We start from the raw sequence: 22,248 nt of genomic DNA, 5'->3' as shown, positions 1-22,248 counted from the left end.
GTTCGCAAAACACTGACACTAAACTTATTACAGTGAACAGAGACGTCAATCAACGAATGGGCAGATCATAACTTTGCGAAAATAAAGAAAAATTTTTCGCTCGAGGGGAGACTTGAACCAAGGACCTCGTTCCGGGGCTGCTCACGCTAACGACGGGACCACGGCGCTCCTGATTTTAGATTATCTTTGATGTTGCCTATGATCGCGTGGACTACTCAGTTTGTATATTTTGCTTATTTTTTTATAGTTCCACACAACTTCTTCCTGTTTTCTCGATTGATCTGTGTTCAGTTTTTCAAGGTCTATCCACCGTGGCAACTTATAACTAAATCTGAGGGGTTGCGATGGGAGGTTCCCTTGTTAGAAATAGCATATATTCGTGGGGTGTAAAGTATAACATAAAACCCACCGAATATAGGCTTCTACTGAACATGAAAAATACAATATGGCATATTGTTTTCTGTGGGCCTCAAGGTTTCTGCGTATGACTAGCGAACGTCCTTGCTTCCTATTGGTTCTACTTTACGTGACACGTCGCCGAAATATCGTAGAACTTACTTTGTGTTTCATATGACGAAATGGCTCCTCAACGTGAAATAGCAAGAAGTGACGTCACAAAACTCGTAAAGCGCCACGTCAACTTTAGCTGCTTCGTCCCGTGTGCCGACGGCTTAAAGTACTACTGTACTGCTGTTCGCTTAAAGCGAGGTCGCCAAGTATCGATTCAATCAGGTTGAATAAATGGCATCACCAGAGATGTCAATCTGTCAAAAGAAGCTTATGAATTACTGGCTTCCAGGTTGAACGACAAAAATTTACCGTAGAAGAGAAAATGTTTTACTACCTTTCTTCTCGCCAGAAGACTATCTTATATTTTGTCTCGAAATTACAGGACTCTTAGAAATAAAGATCGGTCTTCCTGAATATTTTCCAGATAATGGGCGTATATTTATTGGTAGCTGAAAGCGAATTTGAAATTTGTCCTTCTACATCAATGTGAACAAATACGATTCGCCGGCCGGAGTGGGCGAGCCGGTCTAGGCGCTACAGTCTGGAACCGCTCGTCCGCTACGTCGCAGGTTCGAATCCTGCCTCGGGCACGGTTGTGTGTGATGTCCTTAGGTTAGTTAGGTTTAAGTAGTTCTAAGTTCTAGGGGACTGATGACCTCAGAAGCTAAGTCCCATAGTGCTCAGAGCCAAATACGATTCAACAAGAACTGCTTAGTCAACCAAAATGAAAGAACGTAACACGATAGCTTTGGTATTGGAATGATTTGTGCGGACTTAAATCTGGTAAACTTTCTCACATGACGGCAGATACTGCTGGGGATTAAATAGGTACTGTTCCAAAATAAATTCAAGAATGTCACGAAAAAGAACCTTCCGAAGTGTTCGGCGATTAACTGGTTTCGGCGAAGACTTTCTCCTTTATTTGTGTACATAATAATATCTGTATAATATAATACGAAAAATTTAGTGTAATTTTTTGATTTGATTCTAAGATTTAACTTGAAACAGTCTAACATATTTTCACTGAATTGTTATATCATAAAAATTTGAGCTCTTACGCAAAGGTGCCATGTTTGAATTTAGGGCATCGAATTAATATGGAATCACTTCCAACACTTCCAAATAACCTAGCAGCAAACCAACTGTTGGTCTGTGTAAGTTTAACGCTTCCCCATATCGGTCGTAGACTTTGTTCCGACACGATTCAAGAGATTTAAGGTGCTACTTATCTGTGGGAACCCTGTTTTTCGAAACGATAAAACATACTAAGTAACTGAACCGTGGAACTCTCTGTTGCTTCCTTCCTGGCTGAGCAGCTATATAACAGAACTGAAATTGTTAGCAAAGGGAAACGCGTTTTTATTCATGTACCATCTGTGAAGCCGGCCGGTGTTGCCGAGCTGTTATAGGCGCTACAGTCTGGAACCGCGCGACCGCTACGGTCGCAGTTTTGAATCCTGCCTCGGGCATGGATGTGTGTGATGTCCTTAGGTTAGTTAGGTTTAAGTAGTTCTAAGTTCTAGGGGACTGATGACCTCAGAAGCTAAGTCCCATAGTGCTCAGAGCCATTTGAACCATTTGAACCATCTGTGAAACAAATAAATGCTTTCTTCAACAATAATGGAAGCATGGCAGCGATCGTAACAGTGGACAAACTTGGTATTTGTGATGTACAACAGAAAGTATTTCCGTGTCCGATACACTCGTATGCCAAATGTTGAAGTGGTGAAGTATGTCATGGGTATTTATAAATACATAACCAATGAGACAGCAAGAAAATCAAGCCATCTGCCTGCCGCATGGAACGAGGAATCTATAAACAGCAGTGATTATTCACATGTTTTAGGATAGGAGTGCATTAGCTATTCAGAACTGTAAGAAAGCATTTTGGAGCTAAAAACTTAAGACAAACACTTAGCACTTGCATAGCCTCTCATGCAAGTAAACATTCCAACATACTTTCAAACGTTTCACGAGGGACGCTTCATAATTAAGCAAGGCATTTTTTCGCACCCAATTAAGGTTGAGAAAAATGTGGAATTTGCTGTGGGAAAAAGTGGAATAATCTCGTTTCAGCGCTTATAGCTTCATGAAGTTCCGATAGATAGCGGCGCTATACATAGCCATCAAATCGGCGTCTATAACGGAGGTGGGTTCCAGGCACAGAGCTGTCTCTGAGTTTCTTTTAGCGGTAAATCAAGGCGTCACAGATATTCATAGGCGCTTGCAGAATGTCTACGAAGACCAAGCAGTAAAACAAAGCAGAGTGAGTCGGTAAGCGAGGCGTCTGTCATCAACGCTACAAGGTCCAGAAGAAAACTTGTCGATCTCCGGCGTGCCAGCCTGCCGCACACAGCTGTGACTTCTGCGATGTTGGAAAGTGCGGACTCTCTCTTTCGAGGTGTCGAAGGATCACAAACACCTCGCTGCACAACTGGACGTCTGCGTTGGTAGTGCTGAAGCACTCGCCCACCGGTTGGGATCCTCAAGGGTGTGAGCCTGCTGGCTTCCTCGCAACCTATCAGAAGACAATAAGGAGCAACGAAAGACCGTCTAGGGGGGGGGGGGGGGGAATTGCTTGCGTGCAACGAGGCTGATCTCGACAGTTTTTTGTCGAACATCGTCACAGGCGATGAAATATGGGTTCATCACTTCGAACCAGAAACGAAACGGCCACACCACCTCCCCTCCGACGAAAAAGTTCAAAGCCGCACCCTAAGCCGATAAGTCATGGCGACAGTCTTCTGGGACTCTCTTTGATGTCCTACCTCATGGTGCAACGATCAGTTCTGAAGTGTATTGTGTTACCCTAAGAAAACTGAAGAAAAGATTTCAGTGTGTTCATCACCACAAAACTGTCCGCTCCCGATAGCTGAATGGCCAGCGTGACGGATTATCAATCCTCTGGGCCCGGGTTCGATTCCCGGCTGGGTCAGGGAATTTTCTCCGCCCAGAGACTGGGTGTTGCGCTGTCCTCATCATCATCCCATCATCTTCATCGGCTGCAGGCCGCCGAAGTGGCGTCAAATTGGAAGTCTGGCACCCGGCGAACGGTCTGCCCGACGGGGGGCCCTAGCCGTACGATAAAATAAAATAAAAAACACAAAATTTCAAACAAACTTCTGCTCCATGACAACATAAGGCCTTACACACGTCTGCGCACCCGAGAGGAGCTCACAGAACCTCATTGGACTGTTCTTCCTCATCCATCCTCCAGCCACCATCTCGCACCTTTCGACTTCCATCTGTTTGGCCCAATGAAGGATCCACTCCGCAGGAAGCAGTACGTGGATGATGTGCAGGTTATTTATGCAGCAAGACGTCGACTCCGACGTCGACCAGTAGAGTAGTACCGTGCGAGCATACAAACCCTTCCAGTAAGGTGACGTAGGGCCGTCACACTGAGCGGAGATTGTCTTGAAAAATAAGGTCTTTTAGTCAGAAGAGCGTGGAATAAATATTAAAGAAAATGTGTTCCACTGCTTATTGAACGTCCTTCCTACTATAAAAAACTTCTGCCACAGAAAGGAGTGAGATACATATCTAGGTGTGTATTCAACAATCTGACGGAGTATATTAAATGTCTTATGGGTAATGCGGTGGAGTTCAAGGCTAAATTAAAGAACTTTCTATTACGCAACTCGTACTAATCCACTGAAGAACAGTTTCACAAAATTTCTCAAAATTAATATTTTAATTTCTTTTGTAATTAATATGAACACTGTGATATTATATTAATTCATAATGCTAAGTCATTTCTTTGTATTACATTGAAATAAAATGTACATCACAAATTTGTTTCCACATCATAAGAGACCGCTCTCAGCAGCATCCATGGAATTCTGGCTAATATAGATAAATATTAAAGTAGAGCAGTATCTCTTATATACTACCGTCCAATATTATTCTAAAAGCTCCTACGATAAAGTTGGATGATCTCAGTTTTCACCATGTGCGCGAGCTGCTATCTGTGTAAATATACAGTATACACACGCAGTCTTCTCTGCCAGTGGTAAGGGTGACAGTTACTTGATGCTGAAGCACTCTGTATGTTCCAGATGGACGTGTCCGGAGTGATGGTGGAGTGGGACGTCGCGACTGCCGCCACCATCGCTCACTCGGGCACATTAATCGGCGGCCGCTGGGTGCTTTCCGTCGTAAGTACTCTGCCTCGTTTCCTCTGTTAACTGTTTGGTGCCATTCATAAACCCAGCGCCAGAGTGGCTTTCACCTTACACATCTAAGCAGCAGGGTCAGTGCCCCTATTTGACGTGGCAGCCGAAATTCTTTCTTAGAAGCAGCTCGTGTTATTACGAGGAATATGGAATCTGTAGATTGGACTTCATTGAGCAGCATTCATTTTTGGAGACATAGCAGCAGGTTCTGCCGAAAAGCTTCCGAGGGTTCGCAAACCTATTCACCAAAGATAACAGCTTCAACTGTAGGTTCGGTGTGGGTTTTTGTGGTCTAGTGCGAAATTACGGTTTAAACTATTGTATGACTATTATCTCAAATTTAAATGAGGATTTTTTTAAAGTCCAATCCATATCCCTTCCTTTTATCCATGCAAAATGATTCTCACGAAAAGCTCTTCTCACGGAAAGACACAACGGTAATTCCTGAATTGTTATTCGACTCTCCACAACAAGTAAGGAGTCTGATTAACTCTGTAAGACCCTTTGCTGATAGAGGTGCTTATAGCAATGTTAACCTCCGCATCAGTGATGGTTGCACATTTTACTCTCCCCAGCTGCAGATCCCCAACAGAAACTATTGAGCATCAATAGTGATTGTCATAGGAATGGGTACTAGTAGCCTACGGAGTTCTTTGCTGATTATTTCTCTGGAGCTTAAGAGGAAAGGTAGGGAGGTGACAATGGTACCCTCCGCCACACATCGCAGCCTGGGTTGCTGAGTATAGTTGTAGATATAGAAGTACTGAGTCCGCTGCAAAAAATGTATACACACGTTAAGGAACGAAAAGTATTACTTATGTGTTTATTTTACATTTAATGATTGATCATACATGTTGTACAACCTTCAGTTTAGCACATGGTTTCTTTAAATGTTCAAAACGTTCACCGTTGGCGGCTATACACATAACACAACGACGACCGGTCGATGCAGCTACGTCAGTCAGTGTTACAGTGGAGAGCGCTGCACATGTCGCTGTAATCTCCCGGCGAAGTTCCTCCAGCGTGCATGGCTTACGTCGATAGACGTTATCTTTAACAGTTCCCCACAAGTAAAAGTCCGTAGGTGTTAGATCTGACACCGTGGAGGGAACTGAATGGGCCCTCTTCGTCCAGTCCAATGCCCCAGAAGACTGACATGCAGGAAAGCTCATACGGCTAGGTGGTAGTGTGGTGACGCCCCGTTCTGTTGGTAGAAGACCTCTTCATCAGATCCATAAAGCGTGCATATACTTGGAAAAATTGACTTGGGCAACATTTCTATGTACACTTCTCCAGTGACAATAGCATCAAAGAAAAAGGGTCCTACTAAGCCCCTAGATGATAGTCCATGAATCCCTGGTAGACTGACCGCTTTATCCACATACACATGCGGATTTTCCGGTGCCCAGTGTACACTGTTACGCCGATTCACAGTCCATAAATTTTAAATTGTGCATCGTCACTCCACTCTACCTTCGTCACAAATTGTTCGTCATCAGTTACCATTTGCTGATACCATTCGCAAAATTGCATTCGGCGATCAGGATCGTCATCATTAATCGCGTGCAGTAATCGTGGAATGTAAACTTCCCACTTTGCAACTTTTAGTATACTCGTACTGCTAACCCCCACTTCACGAGCACATTCCGTAGCAGACATCTGTGGAGAATTAAGAAACGTTTCCAACACGAGAGCCGACGAAGCAGGAGTTGTAGCTGTACGCTGTCTTCCTTTGTGAATATCACAAATTATTCTGTGCAATTCAAACATGCTATGATGCATTTAATTGTTAGGCGAGTTGGCGGTTCTGTTTCATACTCCCGCCTCTACTGACGTTGCACTTCAGTTGCATTATCAAACTTGAAAAACCGCTTCACAATACATTTTCTTTGCTCGAATGTCAAGCGTGCTCCAGCCATCTTGTTTTCTCAATACCGAAATGAAAGTACTGACATCTGTTGAGCCAAAGACCATACTACAACATGCTCGTAACTCAAATCGAACGACAATATCGATATCTCTATAGAGCCTGACAAAGAGTGTATGCATTTTTCTGGCGAACTCTGTAGATCATGATGAACTTGTTAGAAAGAATTTTTCGAAAATAAAACCATGATAATGGAGATTAACCACAGTAACAAGTGTGCAGATCGCGTTGAATGGAATTGACTCAGATACAAAAAGTCGTGGGAGGATCATGAGCAGATAATTGTCATCACGAAGTGCGAAGATTTCCATAAACTATGATCAACAGTCTGATTTGTTGGGTCCTCGGGTAGACGAAAAACGATCAAGAAGTGCGTTCGTATTGTGAGCAGTAGTGTAACATATTGATAAAAGTTCTTAAAAATCCAGGAATTAACACATAAAAAAATACTTACGAAATATTTGCAAAAGGAAAATAGTCAATTAATACATAGCACACAACGCAATATCTATTAACGGGAGTGAGAAATTCATAAAAAAACAGTGGATCTGTAGCAGAAACTTGTAATAATTTATCTTCAAAAGCGAGTGAGAATCTGTCTACATTCGTTAAAGAAAGGAAACAGTACTGGGAAGACGCAATAAAGAAAAGATTAACGAAATTAAAATACACATATAAATAAGCAGAACCAACCAAGCATCATAAAGGTAAAATTTGAAAAGCTAGTAAAATTTTTTCACCTTCTAGTATGTAATATTGTTATTCGCATGTGTAGGAGAAGTGTAAATCAGGCTGTTATCTTAGACAGATTAAATCCCTCTCTTTTGAACGGTGACGCCACAGCCGCGAATGAATTCATTCCGTTCGCCTTCCTGTGTTTAAGGAGACAAGGCACGCAAGTGTTATCTTTCTTAAATGCAATTTGGGGATACGTAGACTATCACAGTTTGGAGTCCAGTTACTGAGACAGCTATTTATACACTGAGTTAATACATAAAACAATTTTATGTGTTGAAACATCACTAAGTGTGGGCTTTTGAGATTTATCTCAGACATTTGATGGTAGCGATGATATAATTCATTTAGACTAGCTACCTTCTTACTGAATTTTTAGCTTAGCGTGCGTTAGCGTTAACACATATTTACGCTATAAGTTATGGAAACGTGTACTAATACACAGAGTGAGTTCATAGAATCTGCACAGAAACAACTTACAAAGAGCGCTCCACAAATTTTTATCATTGCTCAGTGCTTCTTTTGCTCAAGTAAGTGGTCTCTCATTGTATTTGAATCGGGAAGCAGAATTACTCCCTTTTATAGATAGTACCAGTTCAATTCGTACATTGACCAAAAACTGCCAAAAGAGAAAATAGTGTTTTGTGAGAGTTATTACCTGAATTTGCACCTACAAAAACATATAAACTTTGAAGAAAAAACAGTTGAAAGAGTTTGGTACTACCAAAAACTTAACATCTTCAGTTAATGTGTTGTACCTACAAGAAATAGTAAACAAAGGTACGTAAACTGCTCAAAAGTGGGCATTCATATGTATATCACGAAAAAGCTGTGAAAATTTTTATTCTGTCTACCAGATGATGACGTAAACTGTTGTGAGTTAACGAGCATTTCGCCCTCATTTAAGTATATGGCCGAAAGAGTCAGCCTTCAGGAATTGTGAAACGAACTCTGTCGTCCAGTACCGTGTGCCACAAAGAGCGCAGATTCGCCACAAGACGGGGAATTCACAGGCGTCTATTGTGCTGAATGAGGTCCAAGTGCTGTAGTGTGCGAGTCAGCGAATGAGACAGACGAGAACCTACGTCATAGGGAAACCCCGTAGAAGCTGTTTGTGGCCAGGCAGACGTAGCAGTGTTAAATATGGCGGTCCTAAGAGTGGCCAAAAGGGAAACATTTATGAATACTCCTATAGTAATTCAGGGAATGAAGGCCACAGTAATTTTAATCTTCCATCCACCATAAATTTTCATGGTGATCCCAATAAAACTGAATATTCATCATACCTATACTAGTTTAGGATTTACTGTTAAAGTGAAATTAACAAGTTTTGTAACAAAGACCTGAATGTTAAAATCTGAACGCTTTGGTCGATTGTAAAGATCGACACTTCGTAAAGCAGTGCATCATTAAAATGACAAATGTTGTAAATATCAACACTGTAACTTTATTTGTTTAAAAGATATAGTAAATTTTAATTATCAGTGTTTTCAGTTAAGGATCAGATCATCATTTGCTCCACACAAGACACATTGAACGATGACAGCATGACACCTTATTGAATCATTAGGCAATAGAATATTTGTTGTAAAGTTTAGTGCATAATAATTACTTGTGTTCTTTATTTATTTATCAGAAAGCACATTGGTGCAAGGCTACTGGCCGTGACATTCAAGGTTAAGAAGGACATGGTATTGGTTTTATGTAAAATAATTTAACGTTTATTATGGATATTATTGTTACTTTAGTTAGAACGTGAAAGTGGACGAGCTTTGATTATTTAAATATGTTAAAATGTAAAATTATGTAGAATAAGCTGTAGCCAGTCAGATCAATGGCTTCAGGAAAGGGAACTGCCTTGGTCAGTTGAGCGAGGATGTCCGGCGCACGGGAAACGCGTCCGGGGACGGGCAGAGGGACAGTGCTGGTGGAGAGGCGAAAGTGTACGGCCGGTCTTCCGGTAGCCAGGAAGTGTAACGACTTAGAAAATTTCGCGTTGTGTGGTATCGCGGGACTTTGTCTCTGAGCGGTGAGCAGCCGCGCACCTGGTGTGACCTCAACTTTTCGCGTAGTTAACGAGGTGGAGTCTTGCAATTGTAATTCGCGATGAGATTGTGAATGATCGAACTGTGTCAAATGGATATGCGCTAGAGTGTAATAGTTATTCTAAATACGACCACTTTCGATATTAGTTTGCTTTCTGAATAAACACTAATCTAACCAAATCGCAATTGTGTGGCCTACATCATTTCTGTGTCGTTAATTTAGCTCCCGATATTATTATTACTGTTGTTATGTGTTATATTAACGTTGTAAGTTTGATACAATTTCGCAAACTTGCCATGAGCCAGACTATTTAACCAAAGGGCCACAAGTTCCAGTTTAGGGCGTGTAATATGACACGTGCAGTTCAAACCCTAGTCGAGTTTGAGCCAAGACATTTCAACGAAGAGGAACAGCATGTGAGCCCAAACATCTTTGAGATGTTAGCTCGCACTGTCGAAATGCCAATAAAGATCTTAGTACCTTTCACATGGTACATCTACAAATTTCTTCTTTGAAAGTTAAGAAGCTCACCCTAAAGAAGACTTCATTTTCAAGAAAAGTGCTGCACCGCCAGCATATCTGTGAATGTGTCTAGACCTATGAGGGCGTTCAGTTAGTACCGCAACATTTTTTTTTCCAGAAGGCAAGTTGGTTTTATTCAGGATTCCAATTCACCATATTAATCCCCACTCTTTTGGCTATAAAATGCTGATTTCCACATTAAACCGTTCAATGTGCCGGCCTTACGTCAACTTACTGGGAGGGCCTGTATGCCCGCATTGTACCGCTCTACTGGTCTATGTTGGAGCCAACGTTTTGCTGCTCCAGTAACCTCCCCATCATCCACGTACTGCTTCCCGCGGATTTCATCCTTAAATACACTAAACAGTGTCGGGATCCGGGCTGTAGGGTGGGCGAGGAAGATCAGTCCAATGAAGTTTTCTGAGGTCCTCTCGGTGCGCAGACTTGTGCGAGGCCTTGCGTTGTCGTAGAGAAGGAGAAGTTCGTTTGTATTATTTTGGCGACGAACACGCTGAAGTCGTTTATTCAGTTTCCTGAGGGTAGCGCAGCACACGTCAGAGTTGATCGTTGAGGAAGGACATCAAACAGAATATGCCCTTCATATCCCAGAGGACGGTCGCCACGTGTTTACCTGCTGAAGGCGCGCATTTGAATATTTTCGTCAGAGGAGCGGCGGTGTGATGCCACTCAATGGTTTGCCATTTTGTTTCCAGTTCGACGTGATGAACCCATGTTTCATCCGCTGTGGTGATGTTCGACAAAAATTTGTCAAGATCAGCCGCTATCAATTCCGCACAGAAGGTTCTTCGTTGCTCTTTATGATCTTCTGTGAGACGGCGGGGAAACTAGCAGACACACATGTTTGACTACACCGTCTGGAGGACGAGTGTGTCAGCACTACCAACAGAGACATCTACAGCTACATGTACATGGATGAATTTTATCCATAGTGGATGCTGTTGAACTCCGTGACTGTTCCTTTATAGGTTGTAGAAAAATTTTCGCTACCAGTCACAATAAAAGGTTATTTATTTGTCACACGACCGGTTTCTGGCTTGCGCCCATCCTCAGGTGTTTATTCATTCATGTACATGTCCATATTGCTGGTGATCATTGTATAAATACAAAAAGTTATTTGCCGGTGGCTAAACAGATACAAGTGGGACAATTGTAAGTGGCAAGGCAGCATTTGTCGAAAATATATCTGTACTTACACAAAGATGAAGCATCATTATTATAGTTACGCTGTGGTGAGTGTTTTTCCACTTAGTTGCACACTTATTATCATTTTCACGTCCATATTTTTTTCTATTTATACAATGATCTCCAGCAATATAAACATGTACACGAATGTATAAACACCTGAGGATGGGCGCAAGCCCGAAACCGGTCGTGTGACAAATAAATAACTTTTTATTGTTACTGGTAGCGAAAATCTTTCTGTAGTCTACATGGATACTCTGAAAATCACACTCAAGTGCTTGACAGAGGGTTCATCGAACTACCTTCACAGTAATTGTCTATTGTTCCAATCTCGTACTGCGCGTTGAATAAAACGGACTCCTGTGTCTTTTCGTGTGAGCTCCGATTTCACTTGTTTTTGAAACACGTATGTAACGTAGCAGCGATGGCGAGGCATTGCAGCCTCTCTGACCAGAGAGTATGCGCTTGACCGCGCGAGTGTTGCGAGCGGTTCTCAGTCTGTAGCTCTGTTTAGTTGCGTGCTGTACTCTGTCAGTAGTCGTTGCGAGTCAGTAGCTCTGTTCAGTTGCGTCGAGTACGCTAGTAGTCGTCATGCAGAGCGGTCGGTCAGTGGTAGCAGCCCAATGCGGTTGTGTGACGTAGTCTGTCGGTATTCTGGTCAAGATGCTGAATGAGGTATTGTTAATTAAGGTAATCTTCAGATAATGTAAAGTTTATTTATTATAATTAATCTCCAACAAGTGCCCCAATAATAATTTTTATTTCAAAAGCATTTTTCAAAAAAATTTATTTTTTATTGAACCAACGATTTCGTTACACTTCCCATTTCATTCCACTTCTTTTAAAGAAAAATTTCAGTAAAATCACAGAAAAAAGGAATATTATTATTTGCAATGCAGTTCCTCCAAGCCGTGCGCAAGAATAAGAGCAGAAATTTGACTAGCAGTTACAATGAGGTAAGAGTTTAATTCTGAGTTTTGCACAGGGCCATAGACCGATATTTCGGTTTAATTGAATTTCGTTACCACTGAATTGTTTTTCATTATTTTTGTGGGAGCTTACACCAGAGTCAGATTGCGAATTTCACATTTTTGTTGTCTTGGTCAGTACATTTCATTGCAGGGAGGTTATTCTTGGCTCCTATTCATTTATTATTTCTGTCTTTAAATTTTGGTGGACAAGTTACACTTAGCGCAATGTCCATTAGCATTCTTAAATAATATTGTCATTTACTTTTAAATTTTTGTGGGGAGGTTACACTTGGCGACACCCAGTCCAGGATCGTATTTCGTTGAGAGTCTTTTGAACAACAGTCAGATATCTGCTCTTATTTGCTTAGATATAATTAGGAATTGGCGCAACGCTTTTATTAACTTGTGACTTTCTTTCTACAGGTCAACGGCAATTCGTTGCTCTATTGTATTTGTGTGTTGCTTTTGAATTTGTGCTTATTTATTTTTGAATAATTGTGACTACTGTAAAAATGCCGCGAAAGACTGTGAATAGTGTATCGCGAGGTATTACGAACGAAACTACCGATTTAAACAACTTTACCGATAGGACATGTGACACGCAGTGTAATGATGACAATCCTGCGTTCACTAACAATCAGTGCATTCCAACCACTAATGATGACTTTTACCTTAATGATGAACAAACGAACTCAATTGTCTCGTCTGCTAATTTGACGACAATTGATGACGCGGGACGCTCTATAGTAATGAGCACTGCCGAGCTTAACACACCCGATTTAGAAAATTCAAGTAACGTACAGACAAATATTTTTAATGAAAATGAACAAGCTACACAAAGTACGCCGGAGTTATTTAATTCCGAAATAGTGAATGAGAGTGTACATTTGACAGGGAAAGCCTTTTGTGAACCAAAGAATGACCAAATGGTCACACAAAACGCGACAATTGCAAATACACCGTCAAATAATACAGAGAATGGAGTAGATGATGTTACATCGGATCCAATTATGGCATTTTTGATACACAATTTCAAACAACTTAATGAACAGAACGAACAGTTGAATAAAAAAATAGACAGCACTTCAAAACGGTCGGATGAAAAACAAGACAAACTTAATGAACAGGTCAAACAACTTAGGGAAGATAACAAACACTTAAATGAGAAACTTGACAATAATGACGAAAATCTCAAACAACTTAGTGAACAGGTCAGACAACAGAATGAAAAATTAGACGACAATTCCAGACAGCTTAGTGAACAAATTAGAGCCGTTGCCGCGCAGTGTCATGACACTAAGGAACAGTTGCGCGTGGAAATTGAGGCTTGTTCACGAAAAAATAGCGAAGAAATTAAGTCTGTTGCGCAAGAATTAAGGGAAATGCAAACAGCCGCAACAGAAACACTCAGAGACGAAATTAGCGGAGTCGCTAAACAATGCTCTGAAAAAGCTACACAATTACGGGACGAGTTTAAGGCAATGACAGCAGAACTTTCGCGCACAATGGATGAAAAGATCGACGCGAAATTCGACCAACAGAACACTCAGATTGACGAACGCTTTAATCTTCACATACAAAACAGTGATACGCGTTTCCGTAAATTCATTCAGGATCAAAACAAAGTAAAACGACAAGTCATAGAAACAATCACTGCACAAAGACAAGAAGACAAACGTAAAATGTTCGCGAAAGCGAAGACGTATGTAGACAATAATATTACTACAGTGTCCGACAGGATTAATACCATAGAACAATTGAACGCGGAATTACGTGATGAAATTTCTGATCTTAAATCAAAAACAGATACACACACAGTAAATATTCAAACAGTGACAGACAGATTCGAACAATTAGAACTAACACAGGATTGCGAGGTCATCAAAGCTGATGTTAAAAAACTGAGCGAAACTACACGTAAGTTGCAAAAACAGATTAATGCGTGTGATTCTAAAACCGATGATCAGGTTAAAATACTGACTGAAAAATGTGATGAATTGGCCAGTCGTATGGATGTTATCGAAAATACTAATGACAATACATCAGACGATACTGCACCGGTTTCATTTAACCAAACACCTGAATTTCAAAATTTACAGCAGACAATTAATGAGATCGATTCATCTAACAACACGTTACGTAGGAAGTTGTCAAATTTACAACAAGAAGTAACAGAGATGAAAAACATTTCAGTTAATAACATACCACAACAGACGCCACTTTATGAACATGTGTCAGACTCACGCAGCGTGTATAATGTGAGCAATTTACAGCAACTACGCGACTTAAAATCCGAAAAGCCACGCGACTTAAAATCTGAAAAGCTACGCAACTTGAAATCCGAAATGACACAGACGAACAGATTCACACACAAACCTGAACGTGTTATCAAACTGAGTGACGAGAACGTAGATTTCGAGCAATTTGCATTTGTAAGAAAATCTAAGGAATTTAATAATGACAGCGTACAGGTACACGCTTTGCACTGTATACGACAATTTATTTTTGTACTTTCACCGCTATTACCTGTAATGCAGAAACTGGCTTTGAATCAGATGCGACAATTTATTTTTGTATTTACAACAGCATTGCCTATAATGAAGAAACTAGAATTAACTTGGATACAACTATTTGCTTTTGAATTTATACTGCAATTGCCTGTAACGCAAAAGCCAAAATTTATTTGCAGTGCGTAATAGACCTCAGGGGATTCATTACGCTTTAATGAATATGTGCCGTAGCGAGCATAGGGCCCCGAGCTGTAGTAGTGCTGTTTCATCTTTAGTTTTCTGCACTGCTGCCTTCTCTTCTACTATCCTTTATATCTATCAAAACTGCTCTTTAACTATTGCTCTACCTAGTATTAAGAAACGAGTAATGAAAACCGGATATGACAAATATTTTACCGAATGTGACAATTTTCAGTAGGCACTCCCGTAATGACAACTACCGCCGTAATTTTAATTACAGATAAAATCGTAATCATCAGTATGTATAAAATTTTGAGCAATCGGAACCACATTTTTGTAACAATAGATGTTTTTCACCACAATAGCATGAAAGTCAACCGCTTAGCATACCTAACCAACAATGCAGTCTACAAGGTCAACCAAACTTTAATGTTTCGCCGCGTGCACGTATAGTCCCAGCCCCAACAAATAGTAACGCATGGCAGCAAAGAAATAACTACGTACAGATAACACACTATTTCAACTCGTATCGCAATGCGCCGTATAGAAATTACTATCATGACAGACGTAAAAAAAAATGATGAGCACAATTTTCAGCGTACATTTAATAACAGTCGATCTTATGAGCAGCAACAACATCAGCAACAACGAATAATCATGAATGAAACAGACAATAGGTGTCATCCATAGCGTAACATGTCCGTAAGAAATAACAGAACAGTTCATATAGTGGATATGCCACAACATCCTCCCGTAAATAATAGCACGTACGACAGAATTTGACCAGACACAGTACAGGTTTCATATTCCAGTAACGTAAGCAATAATTTTGACACGCAGAATCTTCTTCACGAAAATGTTATTAATTTTGACGCCATCCGACACACGTTTGCATTAAGGACAGAATTACGACGTACGTAGACGACATTCTTATTGCAGAAGCTAATTGGTCTGAACACAATATGATTCTTGAACAACTGTTACAAACTTTTCATGCACAAGGACTTACAGTTAACCTCAGTAAATCGCACTGGCAAAACTTCCATAAAATTTCTTGGACACGTGATTTCAGCAGAAGGCATTGCACCTGATCCGGAAAAACTTCAAGCTCTACGTGACATTACCGTTCCTACGACGAAGAAGCAAATTACGCAGTTTTTTGGGCTTAATTAACTTTTTTCGTAAATTTATTCATTATTCCGCTTTAGACACGCCTAGACTATGCCAATTAACAGGTAAAAACACTATTTGGTCTTGGGATAAGCAAGCACATTCTGAATTCATGAACCTGAAGCATGCTTTGTTGAATGCACCACTTTTATCGCACCCAGATCTTTCCATTGCCACCGACAGTTCCAACACCGCTTTAGGCGTACATATTTTCCAGGAAATTGAAGAAGATGGTTCAACAGTAATTAAAAACATCGCATTTGCAAGCCGCATTCTGTCACCTGCTGAGCGAAATTATTCTGTTACAGAATTGGAAACATTATGTGTTGTATGGGCTTTTACGAGTTTTAGGCACTTTCTTTATGGCAGACATACCACCGTCTACACAGACCACAGAGCAATACAATTTTTGCTTTCAGCTAAATTTACTCACGACAGATTAAGCAGATGGAAACTTTATTTGCAAGAATTTAATTTTACGATTGTTCACATTCCCGGCACACAAAATGTTATAGCAGACGCACTATCGCGTTCTCTCGGCAACAATCAGCAAGACGTAGCAACCAACTTCTGCAAAGCAAATTTCAGTGTCATGTACATTCAGCAAGTCGCATTTGAAAACTTTATTTCATCGTCACTACAGGACATAGCGCAAGAGCAAAATAAGGACAATGTGTGGAAAGAAATTAAACACCTTTGGCAAGATAGGAAAAATGTTACGATTAGAAACCATTACACTGTACGCAATGACATTCTGTTTCGCCGCTCTCATCCTGACAGCAACAATTGGTTATTATGCATTCCTGACGAACTGGTCAACAAATTAATCTGGTACACTCATTTAAGTTACGCACATTACGGAGCACGAAAATGTTTTCTTATACTGAGACAGAACTGTTATTTTACCAACATGGAGAAACGTATACGACGAGTTTTAGCGTCTTGTAAAATTTGCCAGAAAGCTAAATCAGACACCACTTCACATATTCCTCCTTTATATCCCATTGTACCTGTTAAATTAAGACATATGGCCGCTGTAGATATTTTTGGTCCAATTCCGAGAACTAACAGAGGTTTTTGCTACATCTTTGTCGCTGTTGAGCTCACTTCAAAATTTGTTACTTTCACTCCATTACGCAAAGCTACTGCTAAAAATGTTTCGAAAGCATTTGTAAAACATTTTCTATTTCATGTAGGGCATGTGATGAAAGTAATTTCTGACAATGGATCTCAATTTCGTAGTAGTGTATGGACACGCATGTTACGAGCCAGAAACATTTCTCCGATTTATATATCCAAGTACCATGCTTCTTCGAACCCCTGTGAAAGATTAATGAAAGAAATTGGTAAGCTGTGCCGAATATACTGCCACAAAAGACATATTGATTGGGATACACACATACTCTCATTCCAAGATGTAATTAATTCCATTCCAAATGAATCCACTATGCTATCTCCGTCTGTTATACTGAAAAACGTTGAACCACCGAACAAAATTAAAGAATTAGTAAACTTCCCTACCTGTCGTCGACTAAGACACCACGAAATAATTGACATTGCGCTGAACAACATCAAACGTGCCGCAGAGCGCCGGAGAAGACAGCAAAAACAGGTTTGTACACGCCGCGACTTTCAGGTTGGACAGAAGATATTAGTACGTACACACTATTTATCCAGTAAATTAAAAGGTAAGTGCAGTAAATTTCACTTCTATACGCAGGTCCATATCGGATTCGCAGCATTCCTCATCCCAATGTTGTACACGTCGAAAATTTGAGAACCAGAAAATCGAAAGGCAATCACCATATCTCAAACATTAAACCGTTTATTGAGTGAAGACACTTTATGATTCAACACACTATGATGTCATTTACTAATGCAATTATTTCACCTGACTAATTACTGATGATTATCGTATTTTTTCTTGGCAAGTGCCCGGCAAGGTAAGGTTAGCAGGTCGCTTTTCTTGTCGTTACACATCAGACCGTGCACATTTTCCATTTTTTTTTTTTGTGTATATGATTGTATTCAAGTTTTGTTTGTATGCACTGTCAAATAGTTAAGATATAACACACCAGTGACTTTGACATTTTTTTTTTTTGCCTTATGACATCTCAACATCGTGACTGTTTTACATTTTGCTGCTGCATTGTGATATTCTCTGTACATTTTGGCTTTGAACACTGTCAATGTCTTTGACATATTACGTTTTCTGTCATGTTATGCTGTATGGTTAATTATGTCACCATAAACCAGTCATTATTTAGTGGGTATATGATTTAAATGCAAGACATTAATCTCTGTCATCAATTTCAGAAAGAAATGATGCGTGTAAGAAATAAATTCAACAGAAATGGGAATTTCACCTACGGAATAAACGAAAGGAGATGCAATAACTTTATGGGGAAGAGTAAATGGATCAGGATTAACAAGCATTGACAAGAATATACTATACTCATCGTAGAATAGAAGTCTTAACTAATTTTTTCTTTCAGAATACAAGGTGATTGATGCAGGCTGTCAGACAGAACTACACATCTTAGTTTTAGTGATGAAATATGTTAGAGATAAGGAATAGTTATGTAATGAGTAATGAAGTGATTTTTGCAGATGATAATGAATGCTGACGAATAATGATGAAGAATATGCTGTTATGAATAATGAAGTTTTTCTTTACAGGTGATGATAATAGTGAAGTTATGATGATATGGATAATGAAGTTTTCTTTACAGATGAGGATAATGTTGAAGTTATGTATTTATGCTACGTAGTTATTTAAGTATTTGTTGCAGTTTGTTTTGACAGCAGGTGTTATATTGCATAGTAGGATGACGGAAAGTTTTGGAAAGGACAGCTATGGAACACATTTTTATACACATTTCACTACCTGTTAATTCGAAGTTCACTACTTTTCAGCATAGTGTGCGTTTCTTCTTTCAGGTCAATAATCCTTTTTGTATTTTTTTTTCAGGAGAAGCCTTTCATGATACTTACTAAACCTGTTACTTATTATATCTGTTCTAGTACTTGCATTTTTATTTTTTACCCATTTGTGTTTATCATTTATAAATGTGATCACATATACTGACTTGTTACATAACCTTGCTACAGCTGACTCATGACGAATGACGTTACCTATCCTCATTTGCAGCAATAGGTCAAAAGCAAATAGTGTTATGCCTCAGCAATTAATTATCGATCCCAACGCAATGCATTGCTAACACAAAAAAAAAAAAAAATGTATTACCAGTCCCAAATAGTGATTCCAGTTTGAGAAAGTTCTGAGTAATGCTGATCAGCAATGAATGATATGTCACTTCAGTAATGACTTCTTAATAATACAAAAAATATATATATATATAAAATAATGCTTTGTAACTGGCTAATAACTGCCACTGTTTATTGTAATACGATTACCCATGATGCCAGCTAATGATTAATACTATATTGGAATGACAAATAATTAATTAACTATGCCATACTTTATAATTGGAAATGAATGTGACTGTTTAATAATGCTTTGTAATTAGGAAAAGGCTAATGATTATTAATATTGGAATGACAAATAATTAATTAACTATGCCACACTTTATAATTGGAAATGAATGTGACTGTTTAATAATGCTTTGTAATTAGGAAAAAGCTAATGATTATTACTATTGAAATGACAAATGATTAATTAACTGACACATAATTAATTAACTATGCTATACTTTGTAACTGGAAAAGAATATGATTCTTACCATATTGAAATGACAAATGATGCTATGCTTTGTAATTAGAAGGCTAATGAATCTTAATTACTGTTTAATAATGCTTTGTAATTAGGAGAAGGCTAATAATTCTTACTATATTGGAATGACAAATAATTAATTAACGATGCCATACTTTGTAACTGGAAAGGAATGTGACTGTTTAATAATGCTTTGTAATTAGGAAAAGGCTAATGATTAATACTATTGGAATGACAAATGATTAATTAACCATGCTATACTTTGTAACTAGGAAAAGAAGGTTACTGATTCTATGTAAAACAATTCATGAACATTTTTCTGTAATACTACATACTTGGTACAGAAATGTTCAATAACTGGGCTATGAATGCCACAAACTACTAATGAAGACTGTAATTGTGAATATTATGTGACATAATGTCCTTCTCCTCATAAGCTAACTACCCTGAATTACTGCAATGTCCATTTGTCCTGTTTATCCTAGTGATCATGGAGCACTATATTTGGTTTTGCACTAATTCTACGTTGGTGTGCCTTGTAAGAGCGTGGTGTTGACACGACATGCTGTCCACCACCATGAGCGATGAAGACGTTATTATGGTCCCACTGTTTGGTGTACCTAATGTACTGCCAAAATGAAAACATGGAACATTACTACGACAGTTCAGTGTCTTGGCTACACTGATAAATTCTGATGGGAAAAGAACTTCAAGTTGTGTCACTTGGTGTTGTACTTCTGTGGAAAGATATGGACTTTCAGAACAGCTGTGTCAATCTAAAGTGCTACAACCATGATGCAATCCTTCCCTTTCCTATCCTAATTCTTGTCACATAGTGAAAATCATTTTTGCTAACATTATTTATGTTCATGGCTGTACATTTTTTCAATTCGCTAAACTCCAGTGCGAGTACACTTATGTCACTGGTCGACATGATTTTTTTTGCTATTATGTTTATTTATTGCCAAAATGCTAAAGACATTTTTTTGATTTGTTCTGAAGTACAGTATATGTGCACTTTTGTCTTTTATATTGTATATACATTTTTTATTTTCTGAACTACAGTGCATGTGCACTTCTGTTAGGTGTTAATATGTTTTCTACTGAACTTCAGTGCCTGTGCACTTTTCTCATTTTTCAATATGATTTGTACTATTCTGTATATTCAGTACTTCAATGTGTATGCACTTATGTCATTTGTTACTAATTGTATATACATTTCATCATTTACTGATATGTTCTCAACTGCAGTGCATGTGCACTCATGTCACTTGTCAACATAATATTTTTTGCCAGTCTGTTTATTTGTTCTGAATATGCTAAAGAATTTTTTCAGTGCCTGTGCACTTTGTTATCTGTCAAATAATTTGTATATACATTTTTCTGATTTGCTACTATGTTTTGTACTCACATTTTGTCTTTGTCTGATATATTTTGTAGTTAGTGCGTGTGCACAACATTTAATTCATGTACTACATCTAAATATTCTGTAAGTTGTAGAAGTTTGTTAATTAAAGAAAAATTTTGCCACGCTTGGCAAGTCCAAATGACTCACCATCGCTGCCAAATTTTTGCCCCCCCAGTGGAGGGTTATGAAACACGTATGTAACGTAGCAGCGATGGCGAGGCATTGCAGCGTCTCTGACCAGAGAGTATGCGCTTGACCGCGCGAGTGTTGCGAGCGGTTCTCAGTCTGTAGCTCTGTTTAGTTGCGTGCTGTACTCTGTCAGTAGTCGTTGCGAGTCAGTAGCTCTGTTCAGTTGCGTCGAGTACGCTAGTAGTCGTCATGCAGAGCGGTCGGTCAGTGGTAGCAGCCCAATGCGGTTGTGTGACGTAGTCTGTCGGTATTCTGGTCAAGATGCTGAATGAGGTATTGTTAATTAAGGTAATCTTCAGATAATGTAAAGTTTATTTATTATAATTAATCTCCAACAAGTGCCCCAATAATAATTTTTATTTCAAAAGCATTTTTCAAAAAAATTTATTTTTTATTGAACCAACGATTTCGTTACACTTCCCATTTCATTCCACTTCTTTTAAAGAAAAATTTCAGTAAAATCACAGAAAAAAGGAATATTATTATTTGCAATGCAGTTCCTCCAAGCCGTGCGCAAGAATAAGAGCAGAAATTTGACTAGCAGTTACAATGAGGTAAGAGTTTAATTCTGATTTTTGCACAGGGCCATAGACCGATATTTCGGTTTAATTGAATTTCGTTACCACTGAATTGTTTTTCATTATTTTTGTGGGAGCTTACACCAGAGTCAGATTGCGAATTTCACATTTTTGTTGTCTTGGTCAGTACATTTCATTGCAGGGAGGTTATTCTTGGCTCCTATTCATTTATTATTTCTGTCTTTAAATTTTGGTGGACAAGTTACACTTAGCGCAATGTCCATTAGCATTCTTAAATAATATTGTCATTTACTTTTAAATTTTTGTGGGGAGGTTACATTTTATTATTATAATCTTTTATCCCTATGTAGATCGACGCCAGCAAAACATTTTCGCATTCGGGGGAGAAAGCTGGTGATTGAAATTTCGTGAGAAGTTCGAACGCAACGAA

The 22,248-nt window shown here is 39.1% G+C and overlaps 1 protein-coding gene across 1 annotated transcript in view; it reads left to right on the top strand.

The window, feature by feature from the left end:
* Positions 1–22,248, top strand: part of LOC126474794 (peroxisomal leader peptide-processing protease-like) — a 787,868-nt gene that overhangs the window by 571,603 nt on the left and 194,017 nt on the right. The window contains exon 3 of the mRNA XM_050102270.1: positions 4,569–4,667. Within this exon, the coding sequence (XP_049958227.1) occupies positions 4,569–4,667 (99 nt within the window). The remainder of the gene's footprint in view (positions 1–4,568; positions 4,668–22,248) is intronic.

Source organism: Schistocerca serialis, chromosome 4 (genome assembly GCF_023864345.2).
Source record: "Schistocerca serialis cubense isolate TAMUIC-IGC-003099 chromosome 4, iqSchSeri2.2, whole genome shotgun sequence".
NCBI lineage: Eukaryota > Metazoa > Arthropoda > Insecta > Orthoptera > Acrididae > Schistocerca > Schistocerca serialis.
Note: the sequence above shows the minus strand (reverse complement) of the source record. Positions and strands in the feature narration are given on the sequence as shown.